The sequence below is a fragment of the Eumetopias jubatus genome, unplaced genomic scaffold (genome assembly GCF_037043125.1).
Source record: "Eumetopias jubatus isolate StellerSeaLion01/CBP00866 unplaced genomic scaffold, mEumJub1_p1.0 scaffold_17, whole genome shotgun sequence".
Taxonomy (NCBI): Eukaryota; Metazoa; Chordata; class Mammalia; order Carnivora; family Otariidae; genus Eumetopias; species Eumetopias jubatus.
Window position 1 is genome coordinate 41,708,716 of NW_028274823.1, and position 26,221 is coordinate 41,734,936.

The 26,221-nt window shown below is 48.6% G+C and overlaps 1 protein-coding gene across 7 annotated transcripts in view; it reads right to left on the reverse strand.

Annotated features, from left to right (window-relative positions):
* Window positions 1-501: 501 nt before the first annotated feature.
* The window catches only part of WDFY4 (WDFY family member 4), a 295,199-nt gene continuing 269,479 nt past the window's right edge, over window positions 502-26,221 (reverse strand). For 6 of the 7 annotated variants that reach the window (XM_028098639.2, XM_088020233.1, XM_028098635.2 and 3 more), the window contains exons 53-62: window positions 25,381-25,472; window positions 19,734-19,946; window positions 17,072-17,219; window positions 15,825-16,009; window positions 14,677-14,835; window positions 10,224-10,403; window positions 8,118-8,300; window positions 6,011-6,095; window positions 2,015-2,126; window positions 502-967 (exon numbers count right to left, since the gene is read on the reverse strand). In XM_028098639.2, the coding sequence (XP_027954440.1) occupies window positions 901-967; window positions 2,015-2,126; window positions 6,011-6,095; window positions 8,118-8,300; window positions 10,224-10,403; window positions 14,677-14,835; window positions 15,825-16,009; window positions 17,072-17,219; window positions 19,734-19,946; window positions 25,381-25,472 (1,424 nt within the window). In that variant the 3' untranslated portion in view covers window positions 502-900. The remainder of the gene's footprint in view (window positions 968-2,014; window positions 2,127-6,010; window positions 6,096-8,117; window positions 8,301-10,223; window positions 10,404-14,676; window positions 14,836-15,824; window positions 16,010-17,071; window positions 17,220-19,733; window positions 19,947-25,380; window positions 25,473-26,221) is intronic. The other variant, XM_088020234.1, reaches the window with a different exon arrangement.

The following is a 26,221-nucleotide window of genomic DNA, read 5'->3' on the forward strand; positions in this document are numbered from 1 at the left end:
AATTCCTCAGAGGGGCTCCACTAACTACTTCACCTGCCATATTCTCCGTTGGAGGGCAGAAGTCACACAGCAGCCCAGATTCTTCCAGGATGAGCTCCAGCTCCAAATCGGCATGTGGACTGGGGCCCTTGACCTTCGTGTAAGGAGAGGCTCTGGGAAGAGCCTGCCAAGCCCAAGACTGTTGTGGGGTACAAAGACAGGGCAGGCATACCATGGTGGGGTGTCTCTCCCCCATCTCCCAGGCTGACATGGGCAGCCTCATGGCCACGTTCTGTGGCTCAGCCACAGAAGTAGGCCTCCTGGGTGTGGCCCCTCACTCCCCATGAGCCCCTGTCCAGCAGGCAAGCCTGCAAGACAGCCAGGTTCCATGGAGGGAGACAGGAAGGCCTGAGAAACACTCTGAGAGTGGGCTGTGCGTCCCTGAGGGCTTCTTGCCTTTCTAGGTATGGGAGGCAAACAACTGAGTGGAAAAGAGTGGCGATTTTATACTCACGAGCCCTCTTGCATCTGGAAAATAGTTGTTTTAATAAAGTAAAGAAAATCCAATATTTCCCATTAGTTTCTAGTAAGCGACCCAATTTTTCCCCCCACGTAATCAGCCCTCTGAAAAGGTGAGTCCTGTGAGTTCGTGGGCAGCCTGTGAGCAAGTCACGGTTTCCAGATCGCCACTCCCAGGCTCCCAAGGTGCTTTCCTTTTTATAGAGTGCGTCCTTGGACAATCCAAGGCCAAAGTCCCATGGGCCGTGGAGTGGTTCAGGGTGTGCAGCTCTGATGGCCAGGGGCCCCTTCCTCGGGGGAGACTCTCCTGAGCCCCGGGCACTGGGTCAGTCCACATTTGCGGGGTGCTGCTGCAGCTCAGGACACGTGCTGCTCGGCCAGACTTCCACCGTCTCTTTCTTCCTACCCTTCTGCAGACCAGCAGAATATTCTCCCCTTCTCATCGCCGACCAGGAGTCTGGTCTGGTTTCTTGGGAAGAGAAGGAATAGACAGGAGCGTTAGAGCCAAGGGTCGGCCCTCAGGCAACTGTGACACAGGGGGTTCAGTCCAGGACCCCGTAGGGCCTGCACCTGGCCTCCACCTGAGGCAGGGGGAGGGGCTGGGAGAACTGGAGAATGTTCTGACCCGGGGGAGGAGGACTTTTGAACTAGGAGGGTTGCGGCCTCCTTCATGACTACGGAGAGACACTCCAAGATGTCCAGGCTCCAAGTGGCAGGGTGAAGCCCAGACTTTTCTCTCCAACATCTCCAGGTGTGCCTGATGTCCCCCCAGCCAAACAAATGGCAGGGTTTCCCTCAGAGAGGTAGGGCTCTGGACCCTCTGTCCCTTTGCCCATGGCCCACCCTAGCCTACCTCACTTCAGCCTGGCTTCTAGAACACTTTGTGGGTCCCACCACCACGGACCCTGAGCCACCCACTCCAGGGCAGTGAGGGAAGAAGGGAAGCAGCTCTCAAAGGTCCATAGCCTCCTGAGGCTACACTTCGTAGTGTGTGGAATGGATTAATGACAGTAAGTACCACTTACTGCCACAGGGTAGCTGTGAAGAATAAAATACTGTCTATCAAGGGTGGTGTCTGACACTTGGCTCTTCTACACTGGCTTAGAGCTTTCAAAAGGCTTTTTTTTTTTTTTTTTTTTTTTTTTTTGTGGTGTAGGATCATCACTACACCAAATGTTATAATCGGTAGTGAGCCTCAGGAAAAAAGTCTCTCTATAGCATGAAACTACAAAGCCATATGCTTTTACCTTTTAGATTTCTTCATGAATTCATGGATATTTGAGAGAGAGAGAGAGAGAGAGAGAGGCAAGAACATGTGCGTGTTAAAAAAAACGTCCTAGGGCCCTACATGGGCACCTTGTTTGCCTCTTGTGCGTGGTGGGCCCTTCCAGGTCCCTGCAGTAGTGAGGTCACCTTCCAGGGCCAGGCAGCCTGAGACTAGAGCTGCGGGGGGCCTTTCCCAGGGGCGGCCCCGGCGCCCCCTGCTGGAGGCCTGAAGAAGCCAGGCCTTGGTTACCTGGACACGGCCAGAGCTGTCACCGCAGGGCTGGTCTTGCTGGGCTTCCCAGTCAAAGCAAGGCTGACATCCAGCTCTCGACACAGGGCAAGATTCTTCTCCCACCTGTGACCTGTGGGGGTCGTGCAAGAGAATCGTTCGAAACCCCGAGTGGGCTCACACACATGCACGTGTACGTCCACACGCAGGGCCACAAACACATACACACGTATTTATATTTGTGGTCAGCAACTTGTTAAATTGAGGGGGAAAATATATTTAATCTTGGCCTGTGCTGTTGCAAAAAGGGCCGTCCCAATTTAATTTGCAGGCTGTGATAGTTACATGTGCTGACGTGCTGCGGTACCCATTGTGTACCAAATTGGATTTGTGTATTATTGCTTTCTAAATTGCATGCCTAGTTCAGCAAAATTGTTCATCAGTGTTTACTGGCTTTATGCTTAATAAGATGCCCCACAATACCTTGCTGCCAGGATGTAATGCAGCCCGTAATTGCCTAGTAAAAATAAATTACATAAAGTCGGCATTATCAACTTATCTAAATCCTCTCACGCCACAACCAATAATTAAATGCTGAGAACGTTTTTTCAAAAAATATAACTCAATGATTGTTACTTCACTCATTTTAATGACTGCATTTGGGGACAGACAGTAATTCCTTCAGCATGGAAGGGTGAGATGGAGAGACATCGGCAGGGAACATTCCCACGAGGTCCCTCGGCAGCCGGGCGGGAAGATGCCGCTGGCCCAGCTGGGCCCAGATGGCCTCTTCTGTGCCCTGGGAAATGCATGCGCATTTTGTGTTTGTGCAAAAGTCCAAACAACAAGCCTTCCCCGAGCACTTTTTATGTACCAGATTGAGTCCAAATCTACGGGGCGATTCCTAAAATGAATTGTGCTCAACAGGGTTGGTCCTTGCTTCAAATGACAAATAAATGAATTCCAGGCAGAAATTAGATTTCATCTGTACACAAATGCAGCATTCTTAATATCTTCAAAGATCTCCTCTCTTGCCCCTTACGACATCTGAGGGATGCAGCGATATACACGCCAACAGGACACGTGTGCAAATATCTATGTGTCGTGCCCAATACTGTCGCTTTCCAGCCAAACCGTTTCGAACAATATTTTGAGAGCAGCAAGACCTCCACTGGCTTGGGTTTGTAAGCCTGCACATGGACTTGCTAGCTCCATACTGTGGCCCAGCCTGGTTTCCATGAATGTGTCTGCGCCCTCATGTCATTTCACCTGAATCCTCCCTTGAACTGTGATTACAACCCTGGCACGTAATTCTTTTTGACAGTGGTGACCTCAGGCAGGTCAGGGCAAACGGCAGGGGAAGGATGTGGACCTGGGCCTGAGGGGGCTCTTGCCAGCCTGAACCTGTCTTTGAGCTCCCTAATGTCATCAGCCGGTATATGGGGGGGGGAGGCTCTTTCAAGCCTGTGAAATTATAAGGACGACCTGCATTTTGTTGAGTAGATTCTTGCCTATGTCCTATTATTTTTCTGTCATCATGTTAGGATGTACAGGAGCACCTCCATCTCACGGAGTGGGGGAACTGAGGGACAGAGAAGCTGTTGGGGACAGAGCCAGGTCTAGAGCCTTGTCTCCTGCTTTTTTTTTAAAGATTTTATTTATTTATTTGACAGAGAGAGACATAGTGAGAGAGGGAACACAAGCAGGGGGAGTGGGAGAGGGAGAAGCAGGCCTCCTGCCGAGCAGGGAGCCCGATGCGGGGCTCGATCCCGGGACCCTGGGATCATGACCCGAGCCGAAGGCAGACGCTTCACGACTGAGCCACCCAGGCACCCGTCTCCTGCTTTTTATCTCATTTTCCATTGCTCTGGACCCCACCCCCAATGAGCACAATCTCAGCACAACTGCTGATCCTGAGTAGAAACCCATGAATACACTGGCACTTCCAGAATCAGCAGAATGTCTCTGAGGTGCCCTTTGTTCATCTGTCTTTCCATCCACACAGCATTCTTGTGCAGACATCCATTTATCTACCTTTTCTTCATTGGACCACCATAGCTCCAGAAACGGGCAGTGGCACGCAAGCCTGAATCGGATGCTCCCCGGCAGGTGTACCACAGACTTGTTCCTGGGCAGGCTAGAGAATAAGGAGCCTGTGCTAGCTCTCTTCCAAGACTGTGGCAGTCGGGGAGGAAGTCTGGCCCCTGCTCTCCAAAGAAGTGCTATCAGTTTCTTAGAATACACAAGCCCCACGCATTTTTCTTTTTACTCTGAGATGGGCTGATTCCCTGTAGTCCCAAAGGACCCTCGAGACACTAGGAATAATGAAGTGAATGTGGTTGTAGATCCTTGTGAGGTCACTGCTCTGGGTCAGCCCAGATTATTGACAAGTGTTTCCGGATGGCCCTATTTTGAAGGAAGGGAGTCCCTGTGCAGAGCCTGGGACCTAGTAAGAGCTGATCAGATGTCAGTGTATGCTTCTGTGAAGAAAGAACCATAAATGGATGACTAAATGACTCAAGGAGGTGTGGAGTAGTTCCTTGGGCACTAACTAACTAATTCAATGGGCACTAACTGAAAATGGCTACTCTTTTCAGAAGGCAGCCCTCAGCACTCTGGAAAATGCTCTCCCATGAAAGATCAGGGGTCCTGGGATGCAGTGCAAACCAGAGAGACTCATGATGACAGGAGACTCCACACTTCACGGTAACATGTTTCCTGTTGTCATACACACCAGGAAAGATGTCTCAGTCCTGGGCCCAAATCTTCGATGAAAACAGAGCTGAGAAAGGTTTGCTGCATTGGAGGAGGTGATGGTGGGGCCATTGGGACAGCTGTGGTACACGAGCAGGAGGTGATGGCTTTGATGGTGACCTTTGTGTCTATGGTCAGGGGGTGGTGCTGTCGATGGTGATGCATGGCAGTATCTGTGGTCGAGGTTAGTGTGGCAGTGTGAAGTGAGTCTGAGGCTGGTTGTGTCTGCTCTCATGGCAGAAGTGAAAACTGCAGTAGTCATATAACTTTGGGCAAGTTACTAAGCCTCTCTGTGCTTCAATTTCCTTATCCGTCACAAGGGTATCATAGTAAAATCTACCTCACACGGTTGGTGTGACAAATAAGAGAACGCATGGCAAGTGTGCACCATGGAAGCTGCTCCTGGTCAGCCCTCTCCCTCCAAGTTCTGTAATGGTGGCCATGCCAGCTGTGCTACCAGTGGCCATGACAGCAGAAGAAAGAGATTTCCCTCCTTTAGTACCATCTGCCACAACCCAAAGAGGGCTTTGGAATAGTTGTTCTCTTACTTTGGTGCACACCACACTTACCTGGGAACCCGCCGGATATGGAAATCTAACAACCCCCAATCATTTGCTGGGGTTTAAGGTAAGAACGGACCCAAATCTACATTTTTAATAAGGCTTCTGGGCAATGCTGATGCAGAGGACCCCCCAGACCCACTTTGAGGAGCTTGCCATGGGGTTGCGTGGGTTGAACCAGGATCCCCAGGGAAAGCTAGGGCACTATGGAACCACTTCCTCTCCCCAGGCATATGGCAAGGCCCCTCCCTGGCCCCTCCTTGCTCCTGTCTGTAGCCTGGCTGTCTAGGCAAGTAGGTATTTGGACCCAGGCCCTAGGCTGGGAAGTTTGTCATTGAAGAGTCATCCAGGCAGATGGAGAACATTAAACCAAGTTCTGCAAGGCATGTCCCCCCACCCCCACAATTCTGAAGCTCAGGAGGTGCTGACAACAACCATCACCACAGTTCACATGTCCAGGGAGCAGCCCAGAGCTCACTGGTCCCTGCATGATGGGGCCAGGATGCAACAGGACTTCTCCATGATGCTTCACATCTGCTAGGAGCTTGCAATAAACTGTGCTCTGTCCGCCCAACTTGTCAACATCCAGAGAGACCCGCTGGCTTCCCTGGGCTCTGTAGGCCTGAACGGCGCTACAGGAGGGGAAAGGAGAGGGAAGAATGAGCAAGGCAAGCGTGCCCCGCACCCTGAGCAGGGCAGGTACCTCTAGGGCTTGGAGGTGGGGCTGAGGTCTCCTCTGGTGCTGCCAGCCCGGGAACAGATGTCTTCATGTCCTCAGTCCTCCAAATCTGCCCAGAAAAGAGAAAAGGCCATGGCTGGGGAAATGATCCTGTCTGTAGGCTTGGGCCCATCCCATTCCCTCACGTCCAAGGGACTCTGAGGGAAGGTGGGGGAGCCTGGTCCCCTTTCACCTCCACTATTAGTGTATTCTCTGGGAAAGAGTACTTGGGCTTCAGCCGAGCACAGTTGCAGCTTGGATGGGTTCACTCTGCACTCCTGTGACAGGGCATCTGCCATCAACCTCAGCTCTATGGGTGACACTCAGCAGCTGGCTTATTGTCATTTTACCTAGCTAATGCCCTCTCATCCTGCTGCCGCCATCCCTGGAGGCCTCCCTCCCCACTCAGCAGCTAGGCTTCCCCATCCTCTGTGTCTGGCTCTTGGTCCCAAGCGCTCTTGTGAGCATCCTCAGGCTGACCACATATGGCTTCTTCTCACTTGCTGAGTCTGGAAGTTCCTTAGCCAAAGGACAAGGACCAGCCTCCCCTTAATGCTTCTGTGAGCTCCACACCAGGCCTAGCACCGCGCCGGGCCATCCCAGGAGCTCAATTATCTTCCTGGATGGATGAGTGCTGAGGGTATGAAAGACTCCCACTCATGACTTGGGGGCCTGTGAAAGAAATGCACCTGCTACTCAGACAGCCCAAGCTCCTCTGACTGACCCACAGCGTGGACCGCACCCCACCAAGCCCAGGCCTCGCTGACCTCTTCATGTTCTGGCTAGCCCAGGACGCCCTGCTCTCTTCAGAGACCATGTGCCCCTCAGAGCCCACAGATAAGGCTTCTTGAGGGGCCTTCCTCAGTCTTTTTTCTTGCTGTCATACAGCAAGCTTTCATACATATTTGTAGAATTCAATGGGCATTTTCTTGAATACCTTGTGGCATATTTGACATTTCCTTTCATAAACTGTGGAATTCAATTGACAGTTTCTTGAGTTAGCCTCTGAATGATTCCTTATCTTTCCTGTCAGTCTCAGAAAAATTACCTTGTTCTTCTCCTTGTGCTAATCCTCACACCTCAGTGTTTCTGTTTCCTTCTCTTCCTGGTTTCTTGCTGAGGGAGGATTCTCTCCCTCGCCATGGCCTTCCTAAGAGGATCCATGGCACTCTTTGATTATCCTGGTCATAGCATGCATTGCATACATGTAGTTTTTCTCTTCTCTTCTAGGATATGAGCATCTTAAGGGCCTATTACCATTAAGTTCTGTGTCCCCTATGGCTTGTATGAAGAGTTTGGCACAGAGCCAGGGTTAGGTGTTTAGATAGATGAATAGATGAACAAATATGTGGGTGGACAGATGGGTTCATTGATAAATGGATGGGTATATGGAAGCATAGAGCATTGGATGGAAGGATAGGAACAAAGGAATGAAGGGAGGCAGGGAGGGAAGAAGGAAAGGAGGAAGGAAGGAAAGAAGGAAGGAAGGAAGGAAGGAAGGAAGGAAGGAAGGAAAGAAGGAAGGAAGGAAGGAAGGAAGGAAGGAAGGAAGGAAGGTAGAGGGATAAATAGTTAGGCAGGTAGGTAGATGTATTACTGGATGGATGGATGAATAGATGGACATGTAGATGAATGAATGGATGGTAGATGGAAAAACGGATGGATGGAAGGATGCATGGATGGATGAATAGGTATAGAGATAAATAGCTGGATGGATTAGTGGGTGGATGGATGGGTGGATGGATGGATAGGCAAGTGTGTGAATGGATGGCCCAAATATTTCTTTTCAGCACTGGGCTATGTTCTTGTGCATTTGACCATTCGGCTTTCACACCTTGTGATAATAAGTGTTTATTTCATTACATGAGTATATGTGTATATAAAATTATACATACATAATTTCATTTATTTATTTATTTACTTTATGCCTGGAGGGAGACTTGCCTTTGCCCTCATTTGCTGCGGAGATCTGGTCTGGCCTGCCACCTGGCTTGAAATGCAGCCTATAGATTTAGACTCTTGGAAGAAGTGAGCAGAACAGAGAAAAACACTTTCTTGTACCATGCCTTCATTTTGCCCAAGACACACCTACCCGAACCATGCCGTCTTGACTCCCAGTGATGATGACATGGTTTGTGTCCCATGCTGGCCCCTCCAACATGCAGCAGCAGGTTATGGCTCCTTCAGGGCCCCAGGCGGTGGCGATGCTGGCCAGGGGTTGTCCGTTGACATTCCATAGAGACAAGTGGGCTCCCGCACAGGAGACAATGGTGCCCTGCAGCAGCGAGAGCCGGCTTTACTCCATGCTGGGCTCACTGCCTGCCCATCTGCCACTTGCTCAGCCAGTTTGTACATGCAATCACCCTTAACCTGCTATCTTCTGAAGACTATCCAAGCTAATATTGGACCTTCTAAGACACCTACTTCTTCCCAGATGACTCATCGGTCTGCTGTGTTTTCACATACTGCAAATTCCTGGCTATCTTCCTATTGCAATCATGTGTTTGGATACTGCTTTCCCTGACACAAGCTGACTGGCTCACCCTTTGGACTTCTCCCACAGCCCTCTCCCTGACCATATACTGACTGGCATAGAGTCAGCTTGGAGACTGCCCCTGGCTCTGGACATGGGACTTATACCTGGCTGGCTGGCCCTGTACCCATTAAGAAAATCTGGATATCACCTGGTGGAGGGCAAGGACAGAGGTTTGAATGATTGTATATGGCTCATAAAATTGGACAATGTCCCTCTGAAGGGAATTTCTGAGGAAAAATGTCCCCATTGAATCTCCTGTAATGGTTATGTCCAGAGTTTTCTTCTCAAGTCCTTGTCTATGTTATAGCCAATGGTGTAGTGGTCACTGTCACCGAGGTCTCATAAAACCAGCTGGAGCCATGCTTTTGAGCCTTGCCCTAACCACAAAAGGGATGTAGGCAACTCAGTGCCCCTCCATAGCCCCCTGGACTTGGTTCTGTCATGTCTTTTCCTGAATTGTTTGGTATAGAGTCTGCTTGAGGCCAAGGACCATGTTGATATATCTCTGCCCAGTACCTAGCACTGGGCCCAGCAGGCACTCAATTGGTGAACTCGGTTGGTTTCAGGACAAGTTGAAGTCAACAAGTTGTTGTCCTGTTGTAAGTCTTCTCTGAGGACTGAGGACATTATTCTTTATGGGTTTTATGCTCTCTCAGATCAGGGCTTTTTTCTTTCCTAATGCCTCCCCCAATTCATCTGTTCACCCACCATCCATCCATCTATCCATCTATCCATCCACTCTCTATCTGCCCATTTACCTATCCACCCACTCATTCTTCCAAATATCCATCCACCCACATACCTATTCATCCATCCATCCATCCATCTATCCACCTATCTGCCTGCCATCCATCTGCCTATTCATCCTTCAATCTCCCCATCCATTCATCTACCCATTTATCCATCTATCATCCATCCATCTGTCCATCCATCCATCCACCCTCTATCTGCCCATGTAACATTCATCCTGGATTCAGGCCTACCTGGAGACCACTTTTGACTAAAGTTGGTACCAGGAGCCTTCTTGAGCATCTCCCCCTCCTTCTATTATCCCCTTGCCCGGTCTATCCATGTGCTGGACTCCTGGGGCTTTTGTGAGCAGATGCAGAGGTTTTGAATCCTCAGGGAACCCCGTGCCCTATGATGGAGATTCCAGCCTGGGAGAAACTCCATATTGAGATTTAGATATATATTTCTCTAACTCTTTCTCTTCTGTCTCTGTCTCTCTCTCTCACACACACACATGTTCCTGACAGGCTCATCTATGGCAGCCAGCACCGAGGGACAAGCAGAAGCACTTCCTGCCATGGAGACCAGAAGCACCTGCTGAGTTAACACTGATTTGCAGTCAGTGAGCTGAATTAGTCAGTCAAGCCCAGCAGATCTCTTACCAAAGCCAACTTCATGCTTGTGCCAGAACAGACACTTCCCACCACCCCCACCACCCTGAGGGAGAGAAATAAAAAAGGAAAAAATAAAATCTAGACCCAGATGCTGCCCATGTTGATGGCTCCACTCTGTCTGGGTAAAGAATACTCCACACAGTCGGGAGCCTCTTCACATTCTTGGGTGGTCAGCCTCTCTTTGCCCCTGGGTTTTCTCTTGGGGCACTGCACCATGCTGCCAGGCAGGCTCCCAGACATTGAGAAGGCAGGGCCTTACTGAGACGTCACTGATGGCGAGAGCAGAGATGCCTTCTCGGTGGGTAGGCAGGCGGGCCACGTGGGTGAGTTGGTCCAGGTCCCACAGGATGCAGGTGCAGTCTCGGGAGCCACTCACCAGGAGGCTGAAAGGGACCGATGCTGCCAGGCACGTGACAGCCTGCGTGTGTCCGTACAAGGCCTGGAGACAAGAGGCAGAGCCACAGCTTCTGAGAGGGACTCTGAATCCAGCTACTTGGGGAGATATCTTGTCCTCCTTTTCTGGGTCCGAGAGGAGGAAACAGAGATTTGGGGTGATTCTGTGATTCCAAAGTCTGGGGTATGTGTGTGTGTGTGTGTGTGTGTGTGTGTGTGTGTGTGTGTGTCCATGCTGGCCTCTCAGCTCAGTTCCATCCATTCCTGGGAGTTGGGGCCCAGCCAGGGTGAATCTGCAGTCCTTTTATCATAACTGAAACAGAGGCCAGTAGCGCCCTCTTGCTGTGTGCTCAACTGCACTTGTCTTCCCTCTAGTCATAGGCAAGGACACTGATTTGCAAAGTGTGGCGTTCCAACCAGGTGCATAAGCATCATCGGGGAATGTGTTAGAAATACGAATTCTTGGGCCCTATCCAAGACCTACTGAATCAGAAACCCTGGGGTTGGAGCTCCAAAACATGGGTTTTCACAAGTCCTCCAAGAAATGTTTGTGCATGCTCAAGTTTGAGCATTACACCAAGGGAGCCTTGGAAACAAATATGCCTCTGCCCACTAAAACGGGAAGAAGGCAGGTCAGTCAGGTCATAGTGAAAAAAAATATGACTTTTCATGTGTGATGGGTCTGGGTTCATAGCCTGTCTGGCCAAGTGGCAGCAGGTGACTCAGGGCCCTGGTCTTGGCCCTCCGGTTGGCCTGCGCCAGGTCTGGCCTGGTTCATAGATGCCCACGTATCCAGATAGGGCCAGAGCCCTTGCTCCCCAGGACGTGTGCCAGAGGGGCTGGGGTGACCTGACACCCCTGGGCCCACTGCTGCTGCCAACAGTGTGGTTTCCATCACAACTGTCCCAGAAACTTCCAGGTAAGCCGGGATCTGAGAACTCCTGTGTGCGCCCCTGCTGGCGTCCTTTGGAATCCACCAGAGAAGTGTGGAGGTGGCATTCTGAAACATGATTACGCTGGCTTACCTAGTGGTAAACCTTCACCCTCAGGACAGATGACTGCTCACTCATTTGAGTCAATGAGGCTGAGCATCATTTTTCAAAGCTGTCACTTTGCCTGGTCACCGCAATTAAAAGTTCTGCCAGGGATTCCTGTTTGTTTCTAATAGGTCTTAATGTGGCACCAACCAGATGGTGCTGGCAAGGCTCTGGACGTGACCCACAGAAGATGGTTTGGGTCATCTTAGGAGACTGGAAACTATCTAAGTGAAGAGAAAAGCAGAGGCTTTGACCGGAGCGCTGATGACTAAGTTCTGACCTCAGGGGACACGTTGACTCTAAAGCGTGTAAGCCGGGGGACCCTGCAGTCAGGGCTGGGCATTCAGAAGGAGCTCTGAGCCCAAGTGCCTACATGTGTGCTGTCCATTAATGGTGTCAAGTCTGCTGCTTTCTGAGAGGAGGCCCTGGAGAGTGAGGGGGACCAGCCGGCATGTAGGCAGTGCCCATCCACCGTGAGGCACTCAGCCACCCCCTTCGGGAAAGGCTGGTGAAATCAGCAAAAGAGGACGGCAGATTTAAATGTGTTCTCTATTGGCTCTTTTGTTTTCTCAGAATACGGTAGTCCCCCTTATCCATGGGGGATGTGCTCCAAGACCCTCAGCAGATGCCTGACACTGTGGATAGTACCAAACCCTATGTCTACTGTGTTTTTTTTTCTATACATACATACCTATGAAAAAAATTAACTTATGAATTAGGCACAGTAACAGATTAATAGCAATAACTAATAATAAAGAAGAGTTACAACAACATACTGTAATAAAAGTTATACGAATGTGACCTCTCTCTCTCTCTCGAAATATCTTATTGGACACTGTACTCACCCTTCCTGTGATGTGATGATGTGAGTTGATGAGATGACATGAAGGGTACGACACAGGCACCGTGACACAGTGTTACACCAGTACTGACCTTCTGACAATGAGTCAGAAGGAGGAGCATCTGCTTGCAGGTCGGGGTTGACCGCAGGTAATTGCGACCATGGGAAGTGAAACCATAATAAAGGGGGGGGGAGGGGACTACTACAGTACCTGTCTATATGGCCAATTAAAATAACTTCACGATGTCATCATACCTAACTAAAGTAGCAAAAAATAAATAAAATAAAAACCTCTGGAAATAATTGCTCATGCTGGACACCTGTTTTGAGATGGGCACTCTGAGTCGTCGGTGACACGGTAAAACTATGGAGCCTCGATAGATAAAGCATCACGTCCCTGCTTGGTAATTCTACTTCTTGAAATTTATTTTAAAGAAACAATTAATCAGAAGCAAACAGCAATCTATATAAGTTGTTTTCTGCAGCACTATTTAAAACAGTTAAAATTTGCAAGTAATGTAATTGTTTAGCTTTAGAAGAAATGGTTTATTAAACTGTGGTGCACTGACATAATAAAACAATTGAAATGTAATTTTATGGAAATGGAATAATATGGAACAATTGAAATGTAAATTATAGAGACTGTGGAAAAGCAGAAACAATTTGATAGGCTGGGCGAAAATAGAATAAACATATCTACACAATGATCAGAATGGTATTAAATAGGTATATCTGGGGATGGCAGTATGCAACAAAACTTTTATAGGGATTAGAGAGAATTGTTCAACTTTGAAGTGAATTTGACATTTGTCTTTAATGTTGTAATATCTTTAAAAAATAAAACCCTCAAAAAACTGTCTATGAAACTACTTAATGATGATTTTGTCAACAAGCGGGGGACAGATCCCCTCACTGAGCAGCTGGTGGTCTGGGGGAGCCCCAAGGCCATGTCAGCCACCATAGGTAAATGAGAAAGTATTCTATTTTGCCTAAGAAATACGAGCATGTGGGATGGGATTCCCCATCCCTTTTCCTCTTGATTTATAACCAGGAGAGGATGATGAATGGCATTTTTATGCTGTCAATACCGGGGCTTTTACAGTTCATCTTTATTTCTGAAAGGGACCTCAGAGCAGCCGGGGGAGGCTGCTTCCCCGACTTCCCAAGGCCAGCTCTGCAATCAGGCTGGATCTCCGGCTATCCCCAGAGTGGTGCCTGGGAGAGGGGAAGGCTCCACAGAGTAATGCACTGTCTCTTCACTTAAGTCTGGAATTAGGATCCAGCCTCCTGACTGCAGTTCATAGAAAGGAGCAGGGAAACCCAGAACGATGTGAAAATGTGAAAAGGCAGGGTGCTCCGAGGCTGGCTTTGGAGGACCGCCTTGGAGAGTCTGGTGAAGGCAGCCTGCGCTTGGCCCACACTGCTGTCCCGGCCCAGCAGGTGCCACTGCTCCACAGGATTCATCAGCCCCCTCAGCACTGACTTCCTTCACCTCGTGTTCATGAGAGTCCACCGCGCACTGCCCATGCGCTGGGGGGTGGCTTGAAAAGCATCTAGAGAAACCCAGGATCAGTTCCAGTGAAACATGTGCAGTTTAGGAAATCTGGCCCATGGTGAGTTTTGTATGATTCGTTTGGGTTTTTGTTATCTTGGGTCTCTATGGCTAACTATAAAGCAGATATAAACACAAGTTGCACTTCAAGTTGAGGAGACCTAGTGGTACTCTCAGGCAAGTTCAAGGGTGCAAAAGCAGGAAGCGTGGGCTTAGAGTTAGATCGACCTAGATTAAAATGCAAACTCGCTCTTTCTGAGCTTCGGGTCTCTCCTGTGGAAGTGGGAATGATAGTGCCTGCTTTACAAGAGTAAACGAATGCACGCGTCGTAGTAAACGGTAAGGACACTGTACTTGTTCTCAGAGCAGCGGTGGGTCCTGAGGCAGGACCAGAATGAGACCATTGCCCCCTGCTTTTGCTCTAGTCCTGCATAACCACTTCTGTTCTGAAACAGCCTTTCCATTTCTGCCTCTAGCACCCGTCACTTAACTTCCTTGAACCTACTTTTTTTTCAGCAGTAAAGTTAGGATGATAATAGTACCTATTTGACAGGGCTGTTGAGAAGGCAAAATGTTCAGCATAAAATGTCCCTGGCACATGGTCAAAAACATGCTCTAGCGCAAGGAAACTGGTTTCATTGGCTCTGCGGCGCAAGCAGTGTCTCTCACGGAGGTGTGGGTCTCCATGGAGGCACCTGCCGTGCGGGCTTGTCAAATCCACTGTGGCCATGAAACCGTGGCCCTCTCATGGCACAGAGCCCTGTGCTGCCCCCAGTGCCTCACTGTGTTCTCTGCTCCTGAGGGAGGCAGGGCTTTCGGTGCTCAGGGAGTTGGGCCACACTAGGGTGCCGCACCCGCCCCAGGCACCATCCCCACCGAGGCACCATACCTGCTTGAGGTGCAGGCTTCTTGGGCGGCCTTTGGCTATGCTGAGCTCCCACACACACACCACAGCGCTGGTCCCAGAGGTGATGATCGTTGTGGGGGCTGGGCACACAGTACACAGACAGCGGCCCCAGGCAGCCAGGTTCTCGAAAGTCATTAGGATCTAGAGGAGACAAGCGGGATGAGCCCTGGTGCCCCGGCCAGCACAGCGCTGCGAGCCAGGACAGGGTGACACAGGGACAAAGGCAGGTCTGGATAGTGCTGGCTTGCCTGTGGGCCATGGGAACGGGGGGACATGTCACTTGTTTGGGAGGCTGGCTCTGGTGACAAAATCCAGACAGTCCAAGCCTGTGCCCAGGGAGCTCATACTCTAGGGATTGGGGAGAGACAAGCAAGCAGTAAGTCATGGGGACATTGTGAAAATCCCATGATTTGGGATTTTCATGGGAAGCACAGTGAGCCTCAGGGAGGCCAACGACAGCCTGAGGAGGTCAGAGACAGGTTTCAGGAGGGGCTGATATCTGGGACTAGTTTCAGGCTGCTTCATGAAGTGGTAGGGAAGGCTGGGGATGGAGAGACAGAGCTTGGTGGGCAGGGAGTTCATGCCATGTGATCAGTGGGTGGGAATTAGGGTGGGAGGGGAGGCGGGCTAGGCAAGGAACCTGGGAGGCTGCCAGGGCCCCAGCAAGAAGTGAGGTCACTGGATGGCCTGAGTCAAGGATGGAGGAAGACTAACCAGATGGTTGGCTTCTGGTACCGGCTGAATGCTCAGTGACTGTCCTCTGACTCCAAGCCATGACCAGGGCCAGAGGAACCCTGACTTCCCACCCAGGCTGAGTGAGAGTCTGAGTGGCCTCCATGTAGCCGAGTGGCAGAGAATGCTCTGAGGTGATGGCGTGCACTGAGAACTTGCAAGCTCCACTCCTTGGAACACAGGTTGGAGGCTTGGCCCACGAGGGCCCTGAGCGCAGCCGTACAAACCTCTCCCTCACAGGCAGGGGGCACGGCCGCATGGAGGCAGTGGGGTGTGGGCAGCTGTGCCTGCTTTGGGCCGGCCCATCCCCAGACTGCCTCTGCCCCAACAGACAGAGGCCGAGGGCCCTGCGCCTGCCCTGCATCCTGAGCCCGCCCCTACGCCCCACACCCACCCACCTTGTCGGAGCCATAGTTCCCCAGGCAGCAGCTGAAGTCATCAAAGCCCCAGCTGAAGGTCCTGTTCCAGAGAGGAGGCAGCAGCACCTTGTTCTTTTCCACGGCCAGGATGCTCTTCTCAGTAGGGACGATGTGGCCAATGGCTCCTTTGGGCGACTCGGAGCCTAGAGAGAAAAGGTACATATCTACCCCGCAGTTAGTATGGTGGAGCTTACACGCCAAAGGACAGCACCCCCTATCACTGGGCCCAGACAGGAGCCATGGCAGGTGACCCAGACTTGGCAAATCACCACCCCTGGCAGGAGCCGCTTGCTCGCCTAGGCACCACACCCGAGGGCCTTACTCCAGGGGCCGTGTCGGACCCTGGTCCTGAGCTGGGCCCTCCCCTGCCTTTGCACATACATGAAGCTCGCATGTGGCCACGCAGGTCTTCGTGTCTCTGAGGGCTGAGGCTGTCCGGGCAGATGACACAAAGCCACAGGAGCCTTGTGGGGGCTCTGCCCTTCCTGCCCCTCCCAGGCACCTTATCGAGCAGGGTGAGGTGTGCCAAAGACATCGTTCTTGAATTTGAAGGGAAAAAAAGGACACATCACAAAACCCCAACAAACCCAACCTTATAGTCCTTATACAACTCCAGAATGTTGCCCCATGCAGTGGGATTTCCCCAAAGCTGTGCAGCCCGCAGGTGGCAGATATCAGACTTTACACACACCGTGTCTCCAGGAAGCAGCCGGGCTGGAACTCCCACTGGGCTCTCTGCCCAGGATAGATGCTCTTGGCTTAAGGCCCGAAGGCCCACCTGGGTGCTCGGGAGCAACAGTGACTGTGGGTACCACTGAGGGGAGGCTGTACTTCCCTCAGGAAATCTGGGACTTCCTCACTTGGCTTTGGAGTGGGGAGGGGTGTGTGTGTGTAGGAAAGAGAGAGAAAGAAAGAGAAAGAGAGGAGTGTGTGTGTGTGTGTGTGTGTGCGCACGTGTGCGTGTGTGTGCGCTCACATATATGAAAGAAAGAGAGGAATGTGTGTCTTAGACAGACAGGTCAGTCTGTCAGGATCTAACAGAGGTGGTTCTGGACATTTCCAGAGCAGAGGCCTCCCCAGATTCCTTCTGTAACTAGAGACACAGCCATCTAAAGCCAGACCCCAAGACCCTGAAGCGTCTGTACCCCTGAACCTCCAAAGGAGCAATAGTCGCTGAAGGGACAACTCTGGGACAGGGCGCCAAACAAAGCAGAGCAGGCAGTCACCTTTGACTGTGACCTGGGAGGGCCTCAGTGCATGCAGGTTGTAGAAGAAGGGCTGTGGGTGGCTGGGCAGGCTCCCAGGCAGGACAGCATCCTTTCCAGGTGAAGGCTTGCCCACGGCGGTCCTGGCTGGGTGGGGTTTCGTAAAGAGCTGGAGAGACAGGGGACAGACAAAGACCACACAAGTCATTAGGGATGGATGGCCCAAGGCGGCGGCGTCCCCACGCAAGTCACAGCGGCACCTCTGCTCTGAGCGCTGCCTGGGCTGGGCTTGCTCCTGACTGAGATGAGCATAAAGAGAACTGTCTGGTTCAACCCTCAGATATTGCAGATGAGGGGCTTGGGGCTCAGAGAGGGGCAGCTACTTTCTCCAGCTCATGGTGCAGGACTAGCAGAAATAGCCCTCCTGGCTGCCAAACTGTCATCATTTCCACACTGCCTGGGACAGGATGACCTCATCGAGGAGCCCTGGTCCCTGGCAGAGCTGCCTCTCATATCATGGAGTCAGAATGACCCTCTTTCCTCTCTAGATCACATGTTTCTCCTCATTTGCTTGAGCTCTTTCTCATATATTTTTTTTCCTTTCCCTTGCAAACTCTCTGCAGGCACATCCATCTGGGCATCAACACAGAATTCTTTAATAGCATCCCTTCAAACATTCCAAAGAGCACAGGCAAACCCCATTAGTGGCCTTTTTTATTTTCATTTTTCTTAGATCTCTGCTGTCAAATCGTCCCTAATGCCAAGCTTTTTGCATAACCAGGCAAAACATGAAGTGCAAGGCCATGCTGCTGGCAGAATCTTGCTGCTGCCACAGAGGGCAGCTGAGGCCAGCTCTCCACCCTCCCCTCCCCAACGAGGCTGTTTTTTCCAGCCATCGGGCCCATGCTCCTCGATGGAAACATCCACCGGGTGCCACAATGGAGGGGTGAGAGCTGGCCCCAGCTGGCCCCAGGGGCAGAGGCGAGGCTCAGCAGGCAGCCAGGGGGTGGGTGGGTGGGGTTCTCACAGCGGTCTAGGCTCAGTGACAGCCCTTGATTACTGGTCTACCTAGTAAAGCTGGGTGGGTGATCAATACAAACAGAAATCAGAACAGTGATTTTTTTAAATGAGCATTAAACAAAGAATGTCCCTCCTTTGCACAGCAGAATGACTAAAGCACCACAGGCTAGAGGCCTGTCACAGCCTCGGCACGCACAACCCCCTGATGGCAAGTGCATGGTCCTGAAGTATTTTAATCCTGCCTCTAGTTGGGACCCCTGGAAGAATTCCAATTCTGATGATTACTTAGAAATATTTTTGTAAAAGCTAATATGCTACATCACTAAATAAAATCAGAATCTAAAATTGTGTGCACTCTGTGAGCATAGTGATGTGAAAATATTTTTTGCTTGTGGACAAGGGCGGTGAGTATATCACCCAGGACACAATCGGATGGGGGTAGCTAATATTTTGATTTAATTGCTTTATCTGGATTATTTCATTTCTCAAAGAAATGAAACCATTCGCTACCCGAGCCTCTTTCCTGAAATTCTCTCTTTCCTAAGAAGCATTTCCTGGCCAAACCCACATTTTGGATACATTGTCCATTCTCCAACTCACCCTTAGGCACTTCTCACATTGCCCTCCCCTGGGAACCGAGCAAACCTGGAGCATGTCACGTAAGACCAGGTAGAAAAGATGTTACTAGATTTGCACTGTGAGATGAGCCCATCCAAGCCTCATGGTTACATGTGGGTAAGGCTGCTGCCCAAGATGGCCCCAGAATTGGCTGGGCTTATGCACTCTTTTCCCAGCATGGCTCCTGACTTCCCAGGCTGAGACCCCAGCCCATGGGGCTATGCTAGTAGCCCAGATGGTTGTCCTTAGGAATAAAGCCTCTCCACGCTGAACTGAAGTTTGAGGGTCAACAAGGCTGGGATCAGTTAAATAAGCGCTCCTCTTGCCCACCATTCACCAGGATGTCACCATAAACATATAGCCTCATATCGCTACATGACAATCCTGATGCAGGATGGAGCCAGTGAAGCAAAAGGCCCATGTGAGACCCCAGCAACTTCCCCAGGAGCCCAGCGGGCAGAACTTAGATACTCTCCCACTGCTGGTGAATGGCATAGGCTTTGGGGCCAGCCAGATGGGGCTAGAGCTCTACCTCTGGCATCTGCAAAAGTGCATTTGTGGGCAAGTTACGTATTCAGCCTCTCTGGGCCTCAGCTTCCTGATCTGTAAAAGAATAATCCCTATACCCAGAGCTTATGAGGGGATTCGATGAGGGAATCATAATAGTAACTAACATTTGCAGAGTGCCCATCATATTTCAGGCACTTTCGAGCACTTAATGTCTCCATTTGTTGGCTCTTCACAGCAACGCTGAAATATAGACACATATATAGACAATTAAATCCTATGGATTTACTGTAGTGTCTGTCACATATATCAGAGGGGAATGTAGTCCTCATCATCATTAACGATGTCATCATCTTCATCAACATCAGATGGTAACAGAGGGGTAAGCCCTGATGTTGAGGGATGATGTAGGAAGACCATTTCCCCTCCCCAGTCCCCTCTTGTTCCTATCCAGGAGAAAATGTCCTCACTCTCACTCCCAAGCTCACAGTGCACACACTCTTTTGAGAAAGCAAGACCAAGAACATTGATGCTGTACCTGTTTGGGCACCTGTCCAAAGTTGCTGACAAACCCCAGGATGGTGCTCCTGATCAAGGGGTCACCGATGCTGCTGAGGTCCATTTTATCACCGTAGAAGTAGGGGTGGAAGGTATTAACAGCTTCCACTGCAGCTGACCCCTGCTGCTTGTACCCAAAAATGAGGTCTATCCAGTGGTGGAGGTTGGCACTGACAAAGTCACTTTCCAGAGCCTGGAACCAAAACCCAAAGAGCATGAAAAATGAAGGCCTCTCTTGGACTTGTGAGCCTTCTGCACAGATCATGAGGGGGCACATGCCTCAGGATGCTGGCTCTGCACAGGAAAGATGTGACATCTCACTGAGCTTGATGAGCACTAACTGGGCAGACATGTGGGCCATCCAATGACCATCCAATTCCCACCTCCAGCTAGTGGGAAGAGATCTGACTGCCCCCATAACCCTAGCTCATTCACTTCTCGCTATAACCGTGAGGTTCAGAATATCTATGTCTTGCAGTGATATCTAAACGGAAGGCTGAAAATCAAGTCTTGGGGTCCTGTTGAGATTGATATAAGAAAAAAGGAGAGCTGATTCTGACCAGAGATGTCAGGAGGTTGAGACTAAGTGTAGCAGTTAGGAGAACACTCTCTGGAGCAGGCTGGACCCCAGCCCTGCCATGGACATTTCTTAACATCTCTGTTCCTCAGTGCCTTCATCTTCTTCATCTATGAAATGGGGACAGTAATTGTACCTTCTTTGTGGAATTATGTGAGGTTTGGTTTGTGTCCATGCCTGTGCACAGTGAGCTCCATGTAACGCTAGCTACAATGATTACACTGAGCATCTACTAGGTGCCAGGCACTGGCTTGTAGTTTGATTTGTATCATCTCTTCCCATCCTTACCATTTCTGTTTCCTTATTATCACTCACCTCCTTTATTTCTTCATGTGGACTTGAGTTACTGTCCTTTATTTTAGCATGGAGAACTCCCTTTAGTGTTTTTTACAGGGCAGTTCTGCTAATGATAAATTGTTTTAGTTTTATATGTCCAGGAATATCTTAATTTCTTCTTTATTGAAGAATAGTTTTGCTGGCTATAAAATTCTTGGCTTATAGTCTTTCAGCACTTTGAATATTTCATACCACTGCCTTCTTACCTCTATGGTTTCTTGTTTTTAAAGAAGGTTATTTATTTGAGAGAGAGAGAGAGAGCATGAGCAGGAGAGCACAGGGTGGGGGTGGAGGGACAGAGGGAGAGGGAGAAGCAGACTCCCCACTGAGGAGGGAGCCTGGCACAAGGCTCGATCCCAGGACCCTGAGATCATGACCTGAGCCAAAGGCAGATGCCCAACCAACTGAGCCACCCAGGTACCCCACCTCTATGGTTTCTAATGAAATATTAACTATTAATCTTATTGAAGATAGCTTGTAAGTGATGAGTTGCTTTTGTTGCTTTCAAGATTCTTCCTTTGACTTTCCTTTTTGACAAATTATGATGTGTCTAAGTATAGATCTCTTTGAGTTTCTCCTACTTGGAATTTACTGAGTAACTTGGATGTATAAATTAATGCTTGGCATCAAAATTGGGATGTTTTTGAACATTATTTCTTCAAATATTCTTTGTGCCCCATTCTCTCCTTTCTTTCTGGTACTTCCAATTTGTGTATGTTGGTACGTTTGATGGTGTTCTACAGGTGCCTAGGTTCTGTTCATTTTTCTTCACTCATTTCTTCCTGTTTCTCACACTGGCTAATTTCAATTGACCTATCTTCCAAGTTCATTGATTCTTTCTTCCGCCTGCTATTGATCCCTTCTAGTGAATTTTTCATCTCAGTTACTGTACTTCTCAGCTCCACAATTTCTATTTGTTTCCTTTGCATAATTTCTATCTCTTTATATTTTCTCATTGTTATACTCTCCTTTAGGTCTTTAAACATTGTTTTATTTAATGCTTTGAATATATTTACAATAGCTGATTTAAAGTCTTTGTCTAGTAAGTCCAAAGTTTAGGCTTCCTCAGAGATATTTCTATTGACTGCTTTCTTCCCTCTGTATGAGCCATACTTTTTTTTCTTTACATGTCTCATAATTTTTGTGGAAAACTGGACATTTTAGATAATATGATGTGTCAACTCTGGAAATCAGATTTTCCCTTCTCCCCAGGGTTTGTTGTTGTTACTGTTTGTTATTGTTGTTTGTTTGTTTAGTGACTTTTCTGAACTAGTTCTATAAAGTCTATATTTTTTGTTGTATGTGGCCACTAAAACCTCTTCTCTGTTAGCTTAATGGTCATCTTATGATTGGATGAAGATTTCTTTAAAATGCCTAAAACCAGCTAGTATTCCAGTCTTTGCCTAGGGAGGGGCTTTGTGTGTATGTTAGGACATAGCTTCAGTGTTCAGCCAGGCAGAGGCTGCCTGGTAAAAACTCTGAGTTTACCTCAGATCCTGCTTGCACAGAGCCTCAATTTCAGCCAGAAGTGAAGCTTAGGACCTTAGGAGCATGAACACAGCCTTGTGCATGAAAGCAGCCCTACAGATGTGTGTGTCCTTCTAGATTTCAGGGATATTTAAAAAAAAAATTTTTTTATTACATTATGTATAGTCACCATATAGTACATCATTAGTTTTTGATGTAGTGTTCCATGATCCATTGTTTGCGTATAACGTCCAGCACTCCATGCAATACGTGCCCTCCTTAATATCCTTCACTGGGCTAACCCATCCCCTGGCCCCCTCCCCTCAAAAACCCTCAGTTTGTTTCTCAGAGTCCATCGTCTCTCATGGTTCGTCTCTCCCTCCAATTTCCCCCCTTCATTTTTCCCTTCCTTCTCCTAATGTCCTCTATGCAATTTCTCATGTTCCACAAATAAATGAAACCACATGATAATTGACTTTCTCTGCTTGACTTATTTCACTTAGCATAATCTCCTCCAGTCCCATCCATGTTGATGTAAAAGTTGGGTATTCATCCTTTCTGATGGCTGAGTAATATTCCATTGTATACATGGACCACATCTTCTTTATCCATTCGTCTGCTGAAGGGCATCTCAGCTCTTACCACAGTTTGGCTATTGTGGACATTGCTGCTATGAACATTGGGGTGCATATGGCCCTTCTTTTCACTACATCTGTGTCTTTGCAGTAAATACCCAGTAGTGCAATTGCTGGGTCTTAGGGTAACTCTATTTTTAATTTTTTGAGGAACCTCCACACTGTTTTCCAAAGTGGTTGTACCAACCTGCATTCCCACCAACAGTGTGAGAGGGTTCCCCTTTCTCCACAACCTCTCCAACATTTGTTGGATATTTTGAAGTTGTTTCAAGGCCTCCTAATAAGTAGCTCATTCCCTACTTTTTCCATTTAAGCTTTTTGATTAGTCTATTGTTTGCCCAATTATATCCACTGCCTCTGGCAGCCACAGTGTTGAACAATTGTCTCTGGTTTATTTTTTCACAAATGTCACCAAAGGGAAGGCTTTTGTACTATGCAGGCTTTGAGATCAAATAAAGACAGCCTTGCTGGTGGGGACTTTCAGGGAACCACTAACAGGTCAAATAATGACAGGATTCTGGATATGGGGCTTTGAAGGAGCTCCAACCCCATTCTTCTCCCTCCAATGACTGCTAGGTTGTTGGTTTCCACTGTTATTGTGGGCTGTTGGTTTTCAAAGCTACTATGGAGCTGAATAGGAGAAATGAGAATAGTGTAAGTTAAAACACCACAAAGTTTGCTGTCTTTACAAAGATTCAGCCATTTTTCTCAAAGGAATACTCCCCTGATTTTTCCAAGCCTCTGGTTAATTTCCCGAGTTCTGAAGAGTTTTTTTTTTTATGACAATCTTTGCCATTATTCTTATTGCTTTTATGGAGTAGAAAATTTTCAGAGATTCCTACTCTGATATTTTCACTGACATTGATCATTAACATCCGAACCCACTCCAACCTAATCTTTACTCCACCAAAAGAGGTCTCCCCACTGTTGTCACCACCCAGTTCCCCTGGGTCACACCCCTAACCTATATCTGATGGCATTGAATTTCTCTCCTTTGTAGCACTTTGTGCAGTTATAATTTCCTTGTTATTTGCGTGGTTATTTCATCAAGCTGCCTCCCCACTAGATCACTGGCATCTGCAGTCAAACCTGTAGAGTGAATCTGCTCACTCAGCCCAGGCCAAGAACTTTTCTGAGAACACCTTGGCAGAGAGCTGCTGCCACCTGAAGGTTAAGTTCACCTCTGGTCCAACTACTCAAGACCAGTGGGTTGTGGGAGAGATGCCTACCATTAATACATTTCCAGATGCAAGGATAAACCAGGGAAGAATTTTCTCCTTGCCAAGGGAGAAGAACAGAAGAAAGAATATAGCTTTGTTTTTACTAGTCAGGCCCACCCCAGATTTTTTTCTTTTTAGGTATAATTTACACATAATAAATTTCACCCTTTTTAAATGTATAGTTCAGTGTGTTCTGACAAAGGCATGCGATCATGTAACCACCACCATAACCGAGATATAGGACATTTACATCAACTCAAAATGTTCTCTTGTACTCCTTTCCCATCACCCCTACTCCAGACCTTAGTAACTACTGATCTGCCTTCTGTCCCCATAAGTTTACCTCTTCCAGAATGTCACATAAATAGAATCCCATAGATGTAGCTTTGAGTTTTGGCTTCTTTTGCTTAGGATAATGCTTTTGAGATTAATTTGTGTTGCTCCATGTATCAGTAATCTGTTTCTTTTTATTGCTAAGTAGTATTCCATTGTGTGGACATATCATTCGTTTATCCATTACCAGTTGCTGGACATTTGGGTTGTTTTCAGTTTTGGTAAGTACGAATAAAACTGATGCATATTTTTGTGCATGCTTTTCCATGGACATGTCTTTATTTCTCTTGGGTCAATATATACAAGTGGAATTGCTGGGTGATAAGGCAAATGCATCTTCAACTTTATAAGAAACTACTAATTTTTTTCCAAAGTGGCTTTTCCATTTTATTTTCTTACCAAAAATGTGTAATGAATTCTGATTCTCCCTATTCTTGCTTACTCTTGGTTTTGTAAATATTTAAAATTTTAGCCACTCTTGTAAGTATGTAATGTCATCTCCTGTGGTTTTAATTTATGTTTCCCTGATGACTAATGATGTTGCACGTATTTTCGTGGTTTATGCTAATGCATGTATTTGATCTAGGATATGTGTCCCAAGATGGCCTCTACCGCATCAAACTCTCTGGTTAAGAAGCCAAGTATTCCCCAGTCCTGGCAAATCTTTTGGCCAGTAGGAGCCCTTCAGAGCCTCCAGTCCCTCTCTGAGCTATACCTGAGCAGTATGATCCAGGCATGGCCGTGCCTACAGGGCCAGCGAAAGTCACTGACTTGACCTCCAGGGCATCCAAAAAGAGTGAATTTGCTTCCCCCAGTGATTCCCACAACAAACTGGCCCAAGGGCAAAGTCTAATGGAACTCTTGAGAGAGCCCAGAACACAAACTTTTTCCTGTTAACCTGGAGCATGGAGCCTAGCACCTTCTCTGGGTTCTCTAGACATAAGAGCCTCAGAAATGCTTGTCACTAGCCCTCTGCTTGCACAGAAAGCCTCCGTGGAGAAAATACTGAGGTCTTCATTCAGGATGCCAGGGCCTCGGATGTGACCCTGGTCAACTCACCTGTCTGTGCAGGCTGATGAATTTCCGAGGGTCCCCATCAGCCCAGAGAGGGAGTTGCACGTCTCCCAGTGCTGTCCCATCCTGCATGCAGCCTGAGTAGGGTAAGAAACAGCAGAGCTTTGGGTAAATGCGAGCCCAAACTGGGCTAGGAACAAGGGGGGATACATACTGTGCTATCTAGGATTTCTGATTCCAGGCAGATCAGGCTAAGAGCTATGTCCTGCACAGACTTCACTACTTCCTGCTTCTTCTGTCTGGTGTGTCCCTCCACGCATCTGCCTGGAATATTCCCACTTGGTCTCTAAGACTTTGACCCTCCACGAGGCCCTCCTTACTTCCCAAGCAGGTTTGTGCTTGATTCACAAGTCCTATAAGATGGCAGTGATGTGGTCATTGTTGTCTTCCACCCTACTATTCTGTGCCTTTTCATCTGGGTGCTTTCTATCCAGTGCTAGAGCAGTAAGGAGATAATCACACTAGCAGTAAGAGCTATCGTATTTTGAGCACCTAACTCTATGCCAGGGCACTATGCTAGGTGCTTGGCACACATCGTCTTATTGGATCTTCATTTAACTCTATAATTTATGCATTTTCTCTCCATTTTTAAAGTGAGGGCAGCAAGGGTTTTAGAGGCAGCTTCCCCAGACATTAGAAAGAGTCTGGGTCCAAGCCCGTCTCTCTCCTACCCATTAGCCGCACAACCTTGGGCATATTGCTTAATCTCTTTGGGATTCACTTTTCCTACCTGTTACCCACACTCACCCCCTCAGGGGCTGGAGAAGGATTAAAAGAGAAATATGCATAATGGGCTTAGAAAAACTCCAGGCACATGGTGGTTGCC